Raw genomic sequence first — 17361 nt, forward strand, 5'->3', positions numbered from 1 at the left:
TTGGTTTTTAAATTTTAGATTAATTAAGGATGATTAGCATATGCAATGTTTGGGTTATCCCAGTACTGCAAACAAGCAAACAGATTAATCAAGGATGGAATCAGGATGAGGAGCTTTCTAATAACATACACTTGACAAATGAAAGCCAGTCAGTGAATATTTGCTAACCAATACGGCCAATATCCTGATATGAGCTTTTTATTTCCTAGTCCCATGTTTTATCCTGTGTACCTGTGCTTTTCAGACTGAAGCATATAGTAGAGGACATAAAGCCACAGGAAAATTTGTCTGCAGAGAATGCTAACTTTTCTTGAGAATTGGAGGAAGAGAACATTTTTACATTTAACCAAAACAGCTATAGTTTGGATAAGAGTGAAAAAGCCAAAAGAATTTTCAAGTTACAATATGTGAATACAAAGAAATAATCTTTGTTGTGGATGACAGTGGACAATGCTTTGAACTTCTTAGGGAAAGAGATATGTTTCTTCTTTGGCCATTAGAGGATCTAATGTTTGAAAGGCACTTAGGTAAGCTATTCACTCGACACTGGCTCTGAGACACAAGCTCACCTGTGAATAGAGGAGAGAGTTTGTGTTGTTTCTAAGTAGAACAGGCTTTTCATATTTCTTGACTGGAATTCTTTACTGTACATTTATTTGTGTGGGTATACATTGATTTGCCAAGGGAAGTTAGGCGCTGAAGTCCTTTCTATAAATGTATGGAATTTATTTATGAAATACTTTGGAATAAGGCTCCCTTTGTAAATTTGACAATGCAGCCCAGTCATATTTCAATGGTGTAAAAGAAATGGAAACTCTTTATCTCTCTGCCTGGTTATACTCAGGGGGCATCTGGACACAGGAGGCAGTGCCCTGGAACTGTGTGTCATGGGATGGGTTGAGTGGATGGTATCAATCAAGGTGGCTCACTGCATTCTTTTCTCCTGAAGAGATACAGCCACCCCATGAAGATAATTTCCCACAGGAGAACACAGAGCTTAATGTACAACTTCCTGAAGAGCACAGTCTCTTGGATCAACCTGTGACTGGAGACATAGATGCCTCACAAGTGTCCCAAAAGCTGGATACTGAGAACGATATAGTCCCAGGTAAAGCTTTTACTTTTTCTATACAAAGTAGAGGCTTATAGAAATAGTTGTCACTAAAGGTAAGATAGAGAACTAGGTGCAGTTGCTCACTCCTGAAATCGGAACTACTTGATAGCAATCAGAAAGATTGTGGTTTGAAGTCAGTCTTGGGGGAAAAGTGAGATCTCTTTTCAATGAACAGGCCTGGAATGGGGTATACACCTGTCATCCCAGCTATGCAGAAGGCCATATGTAAGAAGATTTCAGCCAGAGACCTGTCCCAGACAAAAACATTGAGGCTCTACCTGTAAATTAACTAAATAAAAAAGGGGGGAAAGGGGCTAATGCTAGAGCACCTACCTGCCTAGAAAGTATGAAGTCTTGAGTTTCAACCTTAATACTTCCAAAACAAAAAGCAAAAGTAAAATAAAACAAGGTAGGAAAGAGAAGAGAACAATCTAGATGCGTATGAGTTAAAAACAAAACAAAGCAATCCCAGAGTAATTGAGAGAAAAGTGTGAGTTGTAATAAAGACCCAAAATAAGAAAGAGACCAGAGGCTATAAGTAATCTACAGACCAGTTTGCCTATATCTGGGGTTTTAATCTAAAATATCATTCTTCAAAGGCTGAAGGTGCAAACACTTTTCAACTAGACCAAGAGCATCAGGAACTTTGGGGGTGGGGACAGTAATCTGTGGTTAAGGAACCCTCTAAGTAAGTCTGGCCCCACACAAGTTTAGAGTTTCATGTCCTAAAAACACATATTTTGTGGTGTTTTTTTGTTCTGTTTTATTTTTGTCCTGGGGCTTGAACTCAAGGCCTGGGCTCTGTCCCCGAGCTTCTTTTTGCTCAAGGCTAGCACTCTACCACCTGAGCTATAGCACCTCTTCTGGCTTTTTCTGTTTATGTGGTACTGAGGAATTGAACCCAGGGCTTCATGCATGCTAGGCAGGCACTCTACCACTAAGCCACATTCTCAGTTCTATGTTTTTCACGTCTTTATGTCCTTCAATTGGATGAAATTATAATGTAGCTCAGATTCTTTTTTGATTTGCTGATTCAGCAAAACAGCACTTTTTAGGATACAGTGAATAGCCCAGCTATCTTTAATTCTGTATCCTTATAGGAAACAATACAGAATTTTGAAGTCCAATATAGACTGCCACTTGTCAATAGTTCTTGATTTAATAGGAGATGGATATTTTCTTTAAAAAAAAACAAAACCCAGTAAGCTGGGGCCAGTGGCTCATGCCTGTATTCCTAGCTTCTCGGGAGGCAGAGATCTGAGGATTGCAGTTTGAAGCCAGTGCAGGCAGGAAAGTCCATGAGATCCTTGACTCCAATGAAGCACCAAGAATGTCAGAAGTGGAGCTGTGGCTCAAGTGGTAGTGCTAGCCTTGACCAGAAAAGGCTCAGGGACAGCATGGTCTACCATGACTTCAAGCCTCAGGACCAGCAAGAAAACAAACAAGAACAAACAAAACAAATAAACAAAAAACACCAAAAATCCTCAGTAATAGAAATTTTCTAATTTTGTGCAGCCTCTCATAAATTTATTCTCATAAATCAGAATAATATGACATGATTACAGTTTTATGTTATTATTATTATTATTATTATTATTATTATTATTATTAGTAGTAGTAGTAGTAGTACTGTGGGTCAAACACAGTCTTGTGTATGCTAAGTGGCAGCTCTTTCACTGAGCTGTATCCCCAGCCATTTTTGTGTGTGTGTGTGTATGTGTGTAAAGATTCTGGTCCATAAGAACAAGTTATAATAGTAGTGTGAAGAACTGTAGTCCTTATAGCACTGGGCCCCAACCACCGCTGCTATGGAAACATGCACAAGTGTAGGGAAATTAATAGTGAGAGAGATTTGAGAAGGAATGACATATCAAAGGTCTCCCCTGCCTGAGAGGATACCATATTCCGATATATTACCTTCTGTTACTAAATCCTATTTGAGCTCAGAAAGGTTCTGTGCACTGAAAATGATTCCTCTACCATTAAGATTTGTTAGTATCTTGCTCAAAAAAAATTTTTTTATAACAGGAACAATTCTGCTTACAGAATTAAGAGCAACACAGAATGTTATCAGTCTTTTTTTTTTTTTTTTTTTTTTGCCAGTCCTGGGGCTTGAACTCTGGGCCTGGGCACTGTTCCTGAGTTCCTTTTTGTTCAAGGCAAGTGCTCTACCATTTGAGCCACAGTGTTACTTCTGGCTTTTTCTGTGATTAATTGGAGATAAGAGTATGATGTACTTTTCTACCTGGGCTGGCTTCCAGCTGTGATCCTCAGATCTCAGCCCCCTTAGTAGCTAGGATTACAGGTGTGAGCCACTGGCTCAAATCTTTCCAAATGTCATATCATGCATCTCAACATTTGAGAAGCTGACCCAATTGGAAAATTCTCACCAGATGTGAAATTCATAGACCAATAACAAGAGAGCCACTAGAGATTCTCAACTTCTCACTAGTCTCATGTTGGACTCGGCTGTTTAACCGAATGCGCCTAGCTCATGTAACTCATGCTGAAATCCCATCCCTCCCTTCTCCTGTGAAAATCCTCTCAGGTAGACTGGAATTCAAACTCTTTCACAGAGCCTTTATGGCAGGATCCCGACTCTTATCTCCAACTAATCACAGAAGAAGCCAGAAGTAACGCTGTGGCTCAAATGGTAGAGCACTTGCCTTGAACAAAAAGGAACTCAGGTACAGTGCCCAGGCCCAGAGTTCAAGCCCCAGAACTGGCAAAAAAAAAAAAAAAAAAAAAGACTGATAACATTCTGTGTTGCTCTTAATTCTGTAAGCAGAATTGTCATTCACCTTAGATTCTCTTGGCAGTCATTTACCACATTCTCTTATATGTTAGGGTCACATGTCCATTCAGTAAGTAATTACTGAGTACCTGCCAGGTGTTAGGTCAGATGTTGTGCTAATCCTTGGTGAGTTCTACCTGCAAGTCTATGGAACAAGTCTCATTCTGTCAACTCTTCTGAAGTTTCTAATACAGTGCTTTTCAGCATAGAATCTTTGTTGAATGAAACTGTGGCTGTACAATGAAAGCGTAAATTTCAGTTGTTCTCCTCCCATTTAGCATGAGTAAATATTGTTTTAATGGCAGTTACATGGACAGGGGAGCGCTGGGAGGCTGGGGAGGGCAGAAATGTAGCTGGAGAGCTGTTTATTTTATAAACCAAAGGGTCTGATGGCTCTTATTAAGATTCTGAAGTTTCTTTTCTCTGTAGTTTCTTTATGAGAACCACATATCCTTTGCATTCTGACTAATATTTAGCGAACTGTCAAATGAACTTAAAGCATACAATAAAGTATTTGTTTTCTCCCTCAATTTTAGGGCTACTTACAACTGAAGTTACTCCTGTTGATTCTGTTGACACAAAAAAGCAACTAGAGACAATTGTGGAAGAGCCAGCAAGTGTTTCACCTTTGGAGAATGCAATCCTTTTAATATATTCAGTCATCCTTTATTTAACCAAGATGGTAAGTTTGATACAGTTTCTTAAGCTACAATGTTGCTTAAAACTATTTTTAATTTGATTTTGAACATGCATGTAATTAAGGCTTTCATATGTCTTTATAATAGCAGCTCCTGGTCCTCTGAAGACAATCCTAAAGTGAATCTTAGGTAGAAGGCGTTAGTTAAGGATTCTTGTGTGTGTGTGTGTGTGTGTGTGTGTGTGTGTGTGTGTGTGTGTGTGTGTGTGTGTGTGTGTGTGTGTGCGTGCGTGCACTTGCACATGCGTAGTTTCTGGGACTTGAACCTATGGCCTGGGCTAGCTTTAAAGATTCTTTGTGTGTGTGTGTATGTTGGTCCTGGGACTTGAACCCAGAGCCTGAGCATTGTCCCTAAGCTTTTTTTCCTTAAGGCTAGCACTCTACCACTTGAGACCACTGCTCTACTTCTGGATTGTTTTGGTGGTTAATTGGAGATAAGAATGTCATGGATTTTCCTGCCAGCTTTGAACCGTGATCCTCAGATCTCAGCCTCCTGAATAACTATGAGTCACTGGTGTCTAGCTCAAGTTAAAGATTCTTGATTTAGTATGTGAGGAGGATTTGCTCCCTGCCAGGGTTTGGCAGGTACACTACTATAAAACATGGTTCTTTTCATCAGGACATTTCAGTCTATAGCAGGGAGATAAAGACATTCACAGGAAAACACGATAAGATATGGGCAAGAATACAAGTGTGTATATGATCATGGGATAGTATATTCTGGAAATGTGTTTATTATGATTTGAAGATGATAAGGTTCGAATTAGCTGAGAGATACATTTTAAGAGATTCAAAGGACAAGTGGGAGTTGTCATTTGGTTTGTTGTTGAATAGAAGAGCTCAGGTGGATGATGGAGACAGTGGACAATCAGAACAGGAGACATGGGCTGGAAAGGTGGCTCAGTGGTAAAGTGCTTGCATTGCATGCATGAGGCCCTGGGTTCGATTCCTCAGCACCACATAAGCAGAAAAAACCAGAAGTGGCGCTGTGGCTCAAGTGGTTGAGCGCTAGCCTTGAGCTGGAGAGCTGAGGGACAGTGCCCAGGCCCAGAGTTCTGGCCCCATAACTGACCAAAACAACAACAACAACAACAACAAAATAAATATTCTGAGAGATGGAGGCTGAAGGAAAGATGGAGAGATTAGGAAAGTTGTAAGGTGGATGGTAGCTATTGGAAGAGGGCAAATAATGAAGAAAGTTACGTGCAATGATGTGTGATATTAAACTGTTCATGGAAGGAATCTTTTCAAGATTTCAGCAGGAATCAGTTCTGTTTCTTCGAAAGAGTCATTTATGACAGATGATTTATTTGGACTGATCTTTTGAAAGTGAGTCAGGATCCAAATGAGACATTTAATCTGTTTAGAAGCTTATCTAAAGCTTTTTTAGGAATTGGCTCCCTCTTCTGGTATTTGTTGATATTGGACACTTTTTTCTGGTTCAATTGGAATGAGCAGGCTTTCAGAAGTTGGAGGCTAAGGACAGCAGGACTGCAGAGTGGTCTTTCCAGCCAAAGTAGTTTCTTGAAGGTGCTGTTATTTCAATGCTTGTATAGGAAAGAGGGTTATTGTCTTCTCTGTAAATGAGTTGTGACTCAGGGTGATCTGGTTTCTGGTCCCAAAGTTATAGTTTAGAAGTTTGGGCAAACTACTGAACTTTCGTTGTTGTTGTTGTTGTTGTTTTTAAATTGGACTTAATATTTTTACATTTGAACGTTAGCATAATTCAATATATGTATACATTGTTTAATGATCAAATTAGTGCAATTAGCACTTCAATCTCTTTAAGCATTACCCTTTTTTGTGTGAGTTTGGAACTTTGTACTCTACTAGTTATTTCAAATTATATCATAGGCTTTTTTTTTTTTTTGCGGGACTGAGTATTACACTCACTGTTTTGTGCTTGCTAAGCAAATATTCTACCACTTGAGCTATACCCCCAGTCCTTTTACTTTAAGTTCACTTTACAGATAAGGTCTCACTTTTGCCTAGTCTAGCCTCAAACTGTGATCTTCCTGTGATCCTGCCCACTAGTTAGCTGGGATTACATATATGTACCACCGTACCTGGCCTTATAAGTTATTTTAACCAATGGTTATCTTACTATACTATAGAAAACCTAGCACTTACTCCTTTCTTAATTGTGTTTTGGTGCCTTTCTTCTAACTTCTTTCTGTCCTTCCTACTATCCTTCCAGGTCTCTAATGATTACTATTCTATTCTGTTCTCTACAAGATTGATATATTACAAATTACTAAACTTTAAATCCCAGCTTCTTTATCTGAAAAAAAGATGAAAATATTAATATTTTTCTTTTTTCTTTTTGGTCAGTTATAGGGCTTGAACTCTGGGCCTGGGCACTGTTCCTCAGTTCTTCAGCTCAAGGCTAGTGCTTTACCACTTGAGCTATTGTGCCACTTCCAGTTTTCTCTGGGGGGGTGGTTATTGGAGATAAGAGTCTCACAGAATTTGAACTGTGATCCTCAGATTTCAGCTTCAGCCTCTTTAGTAGCTAGGATAACAGGTGTGAGCCACTGGTGCCCACTACTCCTCTAATTTTTTGGGTTTTTTGGTCGGTCGTGGGGCTTAAACTCTAGGCCTGGGCGCTGTCCCTGAGCCCTTTAGCTCAAGGCTAGCACTCTACTACTTGAGCCACAGTGCCACTTCAGGCCTTTTCTGTTTATGTGGTGCAGAGGAATCGAGCCCAGGGCCTCATGCATGGGAGGCAAGCACTCTACCACTGAGCCATCTTCCCAGCCCCATCCTCTAAATTTTTTAAGGAATCAAATGATTTGATAAATGTAAACTGTCTGGTGACGCACCTGGCATTTTAAGTTTTTTAATCTTCCTCCTTATTTTTATTTTGATCATCACATTAAGCCAGCTAGAGAAGTCATACTTTATCAAAATGAGCCATCACTTGAAAAATTTAACAGCCTCCAGATGTGGGAGGAATTCTTCATCATATATTTCTAGGTATATGCAGCTCTCTCTTCTAGGTCTAGATTAGGAACACACATGTGAGATAACAGAGGGAGAAACAGACATAAATAGCAAAAAGAGGCCCAGTATTACATTAATTACCAAAAATACATTTTGATGGCTTAATAAATTCAGGACACAGTGGTAGGAATATCTAAGACAGACAAAGCATAATTCTGATTTTTGGAAGGCTTAAGGAAAGAGCTTATTAAATATAGATGGTAACTGGAGAAGTGGAGGCTATATGAACTAGTTAATGTGAAGTTTCAAAGAAGTAGTTTTAGTTATCTTTCAAAGAAGTAGTTTTAGTTATCTGGTAGGACTTGGGAGAAATGGACGCTGGCTTGACTGGATGAACTGCACCAGAGGTCAGATTCATAGGTCAATTGTTGATCACTGCTCAGAGTCTTAGGGTTAGAAGAGATGTTGGCAGGACTACATCATTGACAAGAAGTTATGAGGCCTGTGCATCTGTTGTTCCCAGTACAAAGTCACTGATCTTGGCTGGTTAATTCATTCTTATATTGACTCATATTTCCCTCTGTGTGATATCCCTTATAAAATCTAATTCAACCTAGCTACTTGGGAGACAGGGTCAAGAAGTTCAAGGTTTGAAGCCAAGCTGGGCTAAAGTTACCAGTGAGACCCTACCTGAAACAAACAAAATCCCCCAAAACTAAAAGTAAAATGATGGGGGGAGGGTGTTAATGGCTTATATGGTAGAGCACTTGTCTAACAAGAGGCCCTGAGTTCAACTCTAAGTAACACACACACACACACACACACACACACACTGATTTCTACAATGTAATCCTTTAAATATTTGAAGTTATATCTTAATTCTAATTTTTTAAAGTATTTACCATGGAAAATGTTCAAACCACCACAAAAAAAAAGCAGAGAGAATAAGGTGACTCTAATAATAATAATAACAACAATAATAATGTGGTGTACATTTCCAAAAGCTGGAAGAAAGGATTTCAAAAGTATTTGGCCCAGTTATGGCTCACGGTTGTAATCCACCTCCCCCCCCCCCCCAATCTCAGTCTTCTGTGTAGTTTGGGATGAAAGGCGTGCATCACTGCATCCAGTTGAGACAAGGGTCTTGAGAAGAGGGTGTCGTTAACTTTTTTTCTCTCCAGACTGGCCTCCAACTGCAGTGCTCCAGGTCCTCAGCCTGCCATGTAGCTATGGTTACAGATCTAAGCCACTGGCATGGGGCTAATGCTTTTTAAAAGAGTGACCAAGCGGAGGTCAAGAAGGGAGAAGTAAGCAGAGGGCTCAAGTGGGCTGGGAAGGAAGGTTTGGTCCATTCTGAATGGTGGTCCTTCAGAATGGGGCAGGAGAATCGTCTCCGGTGTGGACGTTTGGAGACACCCTGTGGCATAAAAACAATCCATTCTCAAAGGGCCTGAGCCCCAGCGCATCTCCCCCGGCTCCCAGCCTTTGACCTCCGGGTAGCTCGCCGGCTGCCTCAACGCCCTTTAAAATCGCGGGTTGTCAATCCCCGCTGCCTCTGCCCCACCCCGCCCCTCAGCTCCCACCCCCGCGCCAGGCGTTGGTTGGTTTCACCCAGGCCCCGCCCCCGCAGCTCTGGCTCCGCCCCCGCCGCTCTGGCTCCGCCCCTCCGCCCTGGCTCCGCCCCTCCGCCCTGGCTCCGCCCCGAGAAGCCGGCGCCTCGACGTCCGCCCTGGGCATTATTTGATGACGCATTATCCTGGTGGCGGAAGGCGGAAGGTGCCGGCTTCTCGGGGAAGGCGAAGTTCATTCCCGGTGCCCGCCCCCCTGGCCGGGTCCCTCCGGTGGAGGAAACGGGAAAAGTGGAGGTCCCGGGCCGATCCGCAGGGAAGCGTCGCCTCTGCCCCGCCGTCCCCGCACCATGGACACGGTACCAGCCACCGTGCCGTCTGTCACTGCCTCTGCGGGGGATCCGGAGCTTCTGGGCCCCCTGTCGGTGCTGTACGCCGCCCTCATAGCCAAGCTCCTGGAGGTGACGGTCCCCGCACCCGGGGGGCGGGGGGACACCCCCGGCTCGGGCGGGCAGGCGGAGGGCGGAAGGACGGACGGGCCGACCGACGGACAGGCGAACGAGATGGCCCCCCGATCGAGAGGGCGAAGAAGCGGCGGGCAGGATGTTTCTGGGCTCTTTAACGAGGGCTTGTACCTGTCATTTGAGAAGCTTATTTATTTATTTATTTATTTGTAACGGAGCACAGCGTCCGGCGCTGTGTCAGGTTCTAGAATGCAGTCGCAATCCAAACAGCGTAATGTCCTGTGGGGGGGATGGGCCAGTCTGACAGTTAGCAGGCCACGACAAACCGGCCGGGTGATGTTATAACCGGCTAGGTGCTGTCGTAACGCACTGTCTCTGAGGAAACAGTTAAGGCACCGAGTTTTACCTAGGACAGTTACCTTCGGAGCAGTCTAGCTGGACCAAGTTATCAAAAATTGGCTGACAAAGTTCTTGTCCATGTATCCAATGTTTATACATGTTAAGAGCCCCTAACCAATGTTTAAGAACAAAACGCCTGGAGGTCTTTCGTGCACCTTTTATACATTGAAGTCATGTCATGGTGCTTCGTGTGAATGTAGCATGAGAAGAGCTTTGTATAGACAGGTAGCATTTCTATTTCTCAGTGATGAAATGTGATAACACCTCTTCCATCTAACTAGAAGTCAAACCTATCAGATTTTATTTTTTAAAATAATTTATGGAAGGTCAAGTTTAGGTTACTGGCAGACTTCTAATTGGCTTCTTCAGATCCATTGATTTAAATGTAACCAGTCTGTTGGAATTTTATTGTTGAAATTCTATTTGTATATATACCTGTTAACTAATCGGTAAATTGTAATAAATATATTTGCAATCATTAAAAAAAAAGTTGAGTGAACTTACTCAGCACTTGTTTATATAAGAGTAGAATGGAATGAAGATATAAACTCTTAGAGGAATGACACGTTAATTGGGCTTTTCAGTATCATGTTGTTTTTTGGTTTTATTTGTACCCATAAATAATATCTATTATACATTAACATGTGTGTGTGTGCACGCATGCGCACCCTTGCTTGCTTGCTTGCTTGCTTCCATTCCCTCCCATCTCTTCACCCCACCTCCACTCCCTTTTTCTATTGGAGTTTTCTGCCCAGACTGGGGCCTTTGAACTGTGATCCTTAGATCTCAGCCTCCCCAGTAGCTCTTACAGGTGTAAACCACCAACACTTGCTTGTATGTCTCCCCCTTCCCTTCCTTTCCTCTCCCTTCACTTTTTTTGTAATAATAATGAATCTAAGAGCAAAGTACAATCCAAGGCATTTCGGCCATCTATTAGCTTATTGCGAACTGGAAATATAACTTAAAAGATGGTTAGATTTATTATACTTCAAAACAATGCAAGCCAAACAGGACAGGGCCTTGCTCTTTATTGAAACAGGAACTATTTGAGAAGATTTTTGAAGTGGTGGTTTTCTGAGTTTGGTTTAGAATGTAGAAGGCTTTGTTGTAAATGTAAGGTTCCCCATTTATTTTGTCTAACATGTCTATTTCAGCTAGTTGCCACTTTGCCTGATGATGTTCAGCCTGGTCCTGATTTCTATGGACTACCATGGAAGCCTGTGGTTCTCACTGCCCTCCTGGGAATAGTTTCATTTGCCATTTTCTTCTGGAGAACTGTTCTTGTCGTGAGTAAATTAAGTGAATATATACTTTGATTCATAAAAACATGGAATATTTTGTAATCAGACCTTTTCACTGATATTTTAAGTTATGACATAAAACATAAAATGGCTAAATTCAGATTAACCTTGTAAAATAATTTACTGTAGTTTTTGTGTTGATAAACACCTACGAGAACAGTGGATATATAATCTCAATAGAAAAACCAATTTGTAAAACTCTCCTATTAAAATTTAAAGGATTAAGTAGATGAATATGCACATGTTAGTGCTTTGGGGGATTTTTTTTTTTTTTTTTTTTTGGTGTGGGTCCTGGAGCTTGAACTCAGCGACTTTGGCACTGTCCCTGAGCTTTTGTAGCTAAGCTAGCCACTGAACCACTTAAGCAACAGCTCCAGTTCTAGCTTTTTTGGTAGCTAATCAGAAATAAGGAGGTTCATGGGCTTTCTTGCCCCTACTGGCTTCAAACTATGGTCTTCATATATCAGCCTCCTGAGTAGCTAGGATTACAGGTGCCCTGTAGCTTTGGGAATTTTTATAGCCATTCTGAAGAGTAGTTTAATACTATCAGAAACCTTGAAAATGGGATAGGATATATAAAAGCATTGCATATTATCCTGTCTAGTAATCTATCTTAAAAAGAGATGAGTAATCTTACATTTAAAAACCTTGTATAAGAATGTTCAATATAACAGTGTTTATTAGAGTGAGAACTTGACACAACATAAATAACCCCCATTAGGGATTATTGTACATCCATACAATGGGGTATTATTAGACAACTTTTTATGTTTCAAAGACATGGAGACACAGAAAATGCTCATAACAAAGTGAAGTAAAAAAAAAAGTAATGTAATTAGGGAAATGTAATTAGGGAAAATTATTGTGTATAAATGACCTTTGTAGACAAAAAGCTTTCAGGTTGAAACTTTGTGTCTCAGCATTAGATGAAAAGTATCCATTTCTAACACTATTTTGTTTTTTTGTTTTGTTTTTGGGTCTGGTCATGGGGCCTGAACTCTGGGCTTGGGTGCTGTCCTTCAGCTCTTCAGCTCAAGGCTAGCGCTCTATCACTTGAGCCACAGCACCACTTCCGGCTTTTTTCTTTTTGCTTATGTGGTGCTGAGGAATCGAACCCAGGGCCTCATGCATGCAAGGCAAGCGCTCTACCACTGAGCCACTTTCCCAGCCCCTTCTAACACTATTTTTTCCTAATTATTTTATCAGATCTATCATTGTTAATAAGATTTGTCTCCTATACAGTTGACTGTAAATATTACTTAAAAAGAAGGGCCTTTGTGGTTCTAGTGGTAGAGCGCTAGCCTTGAGCTGAAGAGCTGAGGGACAGCGCCCAGGCCCAGAGTTCAGGCCCCACAACCGGACCCCCCAAAAAAAAAAAAAAGAAGGGCCTTCTGTTTGGGTGTGGTATTGGTAATTCAGACCTATAATCCTGGCACCAGGCAAGCTGGGGCAGGAGTATCACAAGTTCAAGGCCAGACTAATTTCTGGGTCAGTATGTAGATAGCGAGTTTCAGGATTATATGGTGGGATCCTGCTTAAAACAAACAACAAAAACAAGGACAAAAAAAAATACTTTATTACAAAGATTTCTTTTGCCTGGATTCTCTGAGGGCTTTTCTAACCTCGTTGAAATTTTCTTCAAGTATGGCAGAAAAGAACAGAAGGGTAATTGGAAGTGGTAATTGGAGTGTATTTCTCATTCTTGTTTCTCCTATCTCAAGAACTGTAATATCCATTTCGGTCTGCACTATGCCATGTAGGCTCTGTGTCCTAACTACTGCTCCTCCAGTCTCAGCATTTCCTTGTGGAATCATAGTCCTTGCCTTGGAAGACTGCCTTTGCTTTGTTGTTTTTTCCCCTGCTTGTTAGTTTGGTGAAAGGGAGCAAAGAAAGTATATTACTGTAGGAACATTAGTGCTAAGTGTCCAAATATACTAACGTTAGAGGAATAGCCATTTATTTCTCCATATAGGAGTTTTCTGTGAATGCATTTTCCTATATTGATATTTATTACAAGTGGTGTCTTAGATACTCAATGCTGAAATGCCATGGGTGTGAATATTCCATCACCATTTGTAACATTTGAAAGGAGAAATCTAATCGAAGTTATGAGGAAGTGTAGCAATACTTTTTAACTAGTTAATACTTAGGACTTATTATCCTAGAATTCATTGCTATCCTTGGAGATTCTGTTTTCGCCCTATCAAGATGTCACCTGTCAATTCTCTTTTCCCTTTTACATCTATCATACTGGTTTTAGTGGTATGTGAAATCACCTGATCTAGATCATGTCTAAATTCAGCCAGTAGCCAACTTCTTTCCCCTTTTAAAATTAGCATATATTAATGATATAAGTGGTTTCACTGTACTATTTCCATACATGTATATAATGTACATTGGTCAAATTCACCCACTATTAGTCTTTCTTACCCTCTCTCCCCCCTTTAAAAACAAATTTTATAGGTAACACCCCTCTTCACCCTCTCCTTTTACCTCTTTGTTTTCTCCTCTCCTTACCACAGGTAGTCCCCCCACCCATATTGCAGTCTTGTTCAGTTTTTTAAAAAATAGGTTTATATTCCACATATGAGAAACAGTATGTAATATTTGTCTTTCTCTCTGACTTTTTTCACTTAACATGATTTCCAAATTCATCCATTTTCCTTCAAACAACATTATTTCATTCTTCTTTACAGCTGAATAACACTTCTTTGTACATAAGCACTACATTTTCTTTATCCATTCATTAGTTGATTGATACCTAGGTTGATTCAATAGCTTTGCTCTTATGAATAACACTGCTATAAATTGGTGCACATATAATCTCTATTTTATCCTAACTTACATTCCTTTGGATGTATGTCTGGGAATGATATAGCAGCATCATGTAGTGGTTCTATTTTCATTTTTTTAAGGAATGTATTTACTGATATCCATAGTGGTTGTACTAATTTACATTCTCATCAGAAGTGTGTAAAGATTCCCCATATCTTCAGTATTTATTGTTGTTTCTTGAAAATTGTCATTCTGACTAAAGTGAGATAGTATTTTAGTGTAGTTTTGATTTGTATTTCCTTTATTGTTAAGGTTGTTGAACTATTTCTTCATGTACTTATTGGCCATTTTATACTTCTTTTGAGAACTATGTTCAATTGGCTTGCCCATTTATTAATTGGATTTTTTGAGTGTTTAATTTTTGGAACTCTTTATATGATGGATATTCTCTATCCAGTGGATAGGTGGCAATTTTTTTAAAAAATACTCTGTAGGTTGCCTTTTGATTCTAGTAATTGCTTCCTTTGCTATGTAGGAGCTTTTTAATTGGGCACAATCCCATTTGTCAATTCTTGTTCTTATTTCCTATATTTTTGGAGTCCTGTCAGAAAGGTGTTACTTCTGCCTGTATTTTCAAAGGTCTTCCCTCATTCCTCCTTTAGTATTTTCATACTTTAGGCCATAAATTTAGATGTTGATCCATTTTGAATTTATTTTTTATAGGATAAGAAATGTGTCTAGCTTCAATCTCTCACATGTAAACATCAAATTCACATGTGACTATCCCAGCACCATTTGTTGAAGAAGCTGTCCTTTTTTCAACACATTTTTGGTGCTTTTGTAGAAAATAAGATAGCTGTAGTTATGTAGACTCATATCTGGATTTTTAAATTCTGTGCCACTGTTCTGTGTATCTGTTTTGGTGCCACTAACATGCTGTTTGTTACTATGGTTTTGTAATGTAATTTGAGATTAGGAATTGTGATACTTTCAATATTACTCTTATTCCTTAACATTGTTTTGAGAACTGGCCACTGGTGGTTCATGCCTATAATCCTAGCTACTCAGGAGGCTGAGACCTGAGAATAGTGGTTTGAAGCCAGCCTGGGCAGAAAGTCTTTGAGACTCTGGTTGCCACTTAAATAACAGAAAAAGCCAGAAGTGGCATTGTAGCTCAAGTGGTAGAGTGCTAACCTTGAGCAAAAGGAGCTCAGGGATACCACTTAGGCCGAGTTCAAGGCTGAGGACTGGAATAAAAAGGTGGTTTTGATTATTCAGGGTCCATATGAATTTTAAGATTAATTTTTCAGGCTGGGAGGTGGCTAGTGGTAGAGTGGTGGAGTGCTTGCTCACATGCATGAGACCCTGGGTTCAATTCCTCAGCATCATATAAAAAAAGTGGGAAGTGGCACTGTGGCTCAATTAGTAAAGCACTAGCCTTGAGTTGAAGAGCTGAGGGACAGCGCCCAGGCCCAGAGTTCAAGCCCCACAACCACCACCAAAACCACCACCAACAAAAAGATTAATATTTCTATTTCTGTGAAGAATGACATTTGGATTTTTCTGCAATTGCATCAAATTTATTGATTGTTTTCAGTAGCATAGCCATTTCATAGTATTAATTTTACCAATCCATGAATATGGAAGTTTTTTCCATCTTCTAATATTTTTAGTTATCATTGTAGAGGTTTTTTATCCTTTTGTTAGGCTTATTCTTAGTTATTTAATATTTTTGAGGCTTTTATAAATGGGATTGTTTTCCTGATTTCTTTCTCAGTCTGTCAGTCTGTTCATTATTGGCATACAGAAAAGTTACTGATTTTTTTTATTTTTTTTATTTTTTTTTTGGTGGGTTGTGGGCTTGAACTAGTGCACTGTCCCTGCACTATTCAGCTCAAGGGGAGCGCTCTACTGCTTGAGCCACAGTGCCACTTCTGGTTTTCTAGTGGTTTTATTAGAAATAAGAGTCTCACAGGGCTGGGAAGGTGGCTCAGTGGTAGAGCACTGGCCTTGCATGCTCGAGGCCCTGGGTTCGATTCCTCAGCACCACATAAGAAAAAAGCCGGAAGTGATGCTGTGGCTCAAGTGGTAGAGCACTAGCCTTGAGCTGAAGAGCTGAGGGACAGTGCCCAGGCCCAGAGTTCAGGCCCCACGACTGGACCCCCAAAAAACAAAACAAAACAAAAAAGAGTCTCACAGACATTCCTGCTCAGGCTGGCTTTGAACCGTGATCCTCAGATCTCAGCCTCCTGAGTAGCTAGGATTACAGGGATCTTATTTTATTTGTATTTCTTTGTGTTTTTTTGGCCAGTAGCTGACTTTAAATATAATTTATGTTTTCTGGTGAGTGAAAGAGGAATGTTTTTGTAAAAAGATTCTGCCCTTTTGTTTTCTCAATTTTTTTTTTGTTGGTCGAGGGATTTGAACTCTGGACTTGGGCGCTGTCCCTGGGCTCTTCAGGTCAAAGCCAGCGCTCTACCGCTTGAGCCACCATGCCACTCCAGTTTTCTAGTGGTTTATTGGAGATAAGAGTCTCATGGACGTTGCTGCCCAGGCTGTCTTTGAACTGTATTCCTCAGATCTCAGCTTCCTGAGTAACTAGGATTACAGGCGTGAGCCACCAGTACCCAGCATTCAATTTTTTTGAACAGTCATTGTTTCCAGACTTTATTCTGGCTATTGGGGGTTGACAAATAAGTGAAATTGATTAAATAAAGTATTAATATATTTTTATGAAGATAGTAACTACTTTTTTATTAAAAGTTAAGTTTTCATGTCATAAGATTGTAATCATTAGGTATGTCTTTAGCTGTAAAGTAAAATGTTTATGTTTTGTTTGTGTCTTGAAGCTGTCTATGGTATATCAATATCAATGAAATCTAAAATGATTTTTTTATTTTTCTGTATTTTTTAATCCTCTAGATTTATTATCCTGAACCAAATGGTTATTCTTAGTTGTTATACTTTAATTGTATTAATAATAATAAACTTCTGTTTATCAAATGTTTGACATCAAATTGAATTTTATCTCTCTCCTAGGTAAAGAATAGAGTATATCAAGGTAAATTTTTAGACTTGTTTTATGCTCTTATCCATTGTATTGGTTTTGATACGAGTTTGGGGGGGCAGAACTATAGTTTGAACCCAGGACGTCAAGCCTGTTAGCAGGTACTTATCACTTGAGCCATGCTTCTAGCACTGATTTTTGCTGGTTGGTTTTTGAGATAAGGTTTCACTTACTGCCTAGGCATACACCTGTGTGTGAACCAGCTATGCTAGGCTTTTAATGTATCTAGGACAACAGGT

General features: G+C 40.1%; 1 protein-coding gene across 5 annotated transcripts in view; it reads left to right on the plus strand.

Annotated features, from left to right (window-relative positions):
- The window catches only part of LOC138805475 (transport and Golgi organization protein 1 homolog), a 49473-nt gene that overhangs the window by 15861 nt on the left and 16251 nt on the right, over nucleotides 1-17361 (plus strand). For 4 of the 5 annotated variants that reach the window (XM_069990266.1, XM_069990267.1, XM_069990269.1 and 1 more), the window contains exons 5-8: nucleotides 950-1108; nucleotides 4445-4590; nucleotides 11134-11265; nucleotides 17095-17116. In XM_069990266.1, the coding sequence (XP_069846367.1) occupies nucleotides 950-1108; nucleotides 4445-4590; nucleotides 11134-11265; nucleotides 17095-17116 (459 nt within the window). Of the gene's footprint in view, nucleotides 1-949; nucleotides 1109-4444; nucleotides 4591-9317; nucleotides 9578-11133; nucleotides 11266-17094; nucleotides 17117-17361 lie in introns of those variants that run through there. The other variant, XM_069990270.1, reaches the window with a different exon arrangement.

This window comes from Dipodomys merriami, unplaced genomic scaffold (assembly GCF_024711535.1).
Source record: "Dipodomys merriami isolate MVZ:Mamm:240054 unplaced genomic scaffold, mDipMer1.0.p SCAF_395, whole genome shotgun sequence".
NCBI classification, from domain to species: Eukaryota; Metazoa; Chordata; class Mammalia; order Rodentia; family Heteromyidae; genus Dipodomys; species Dipodomys merriami.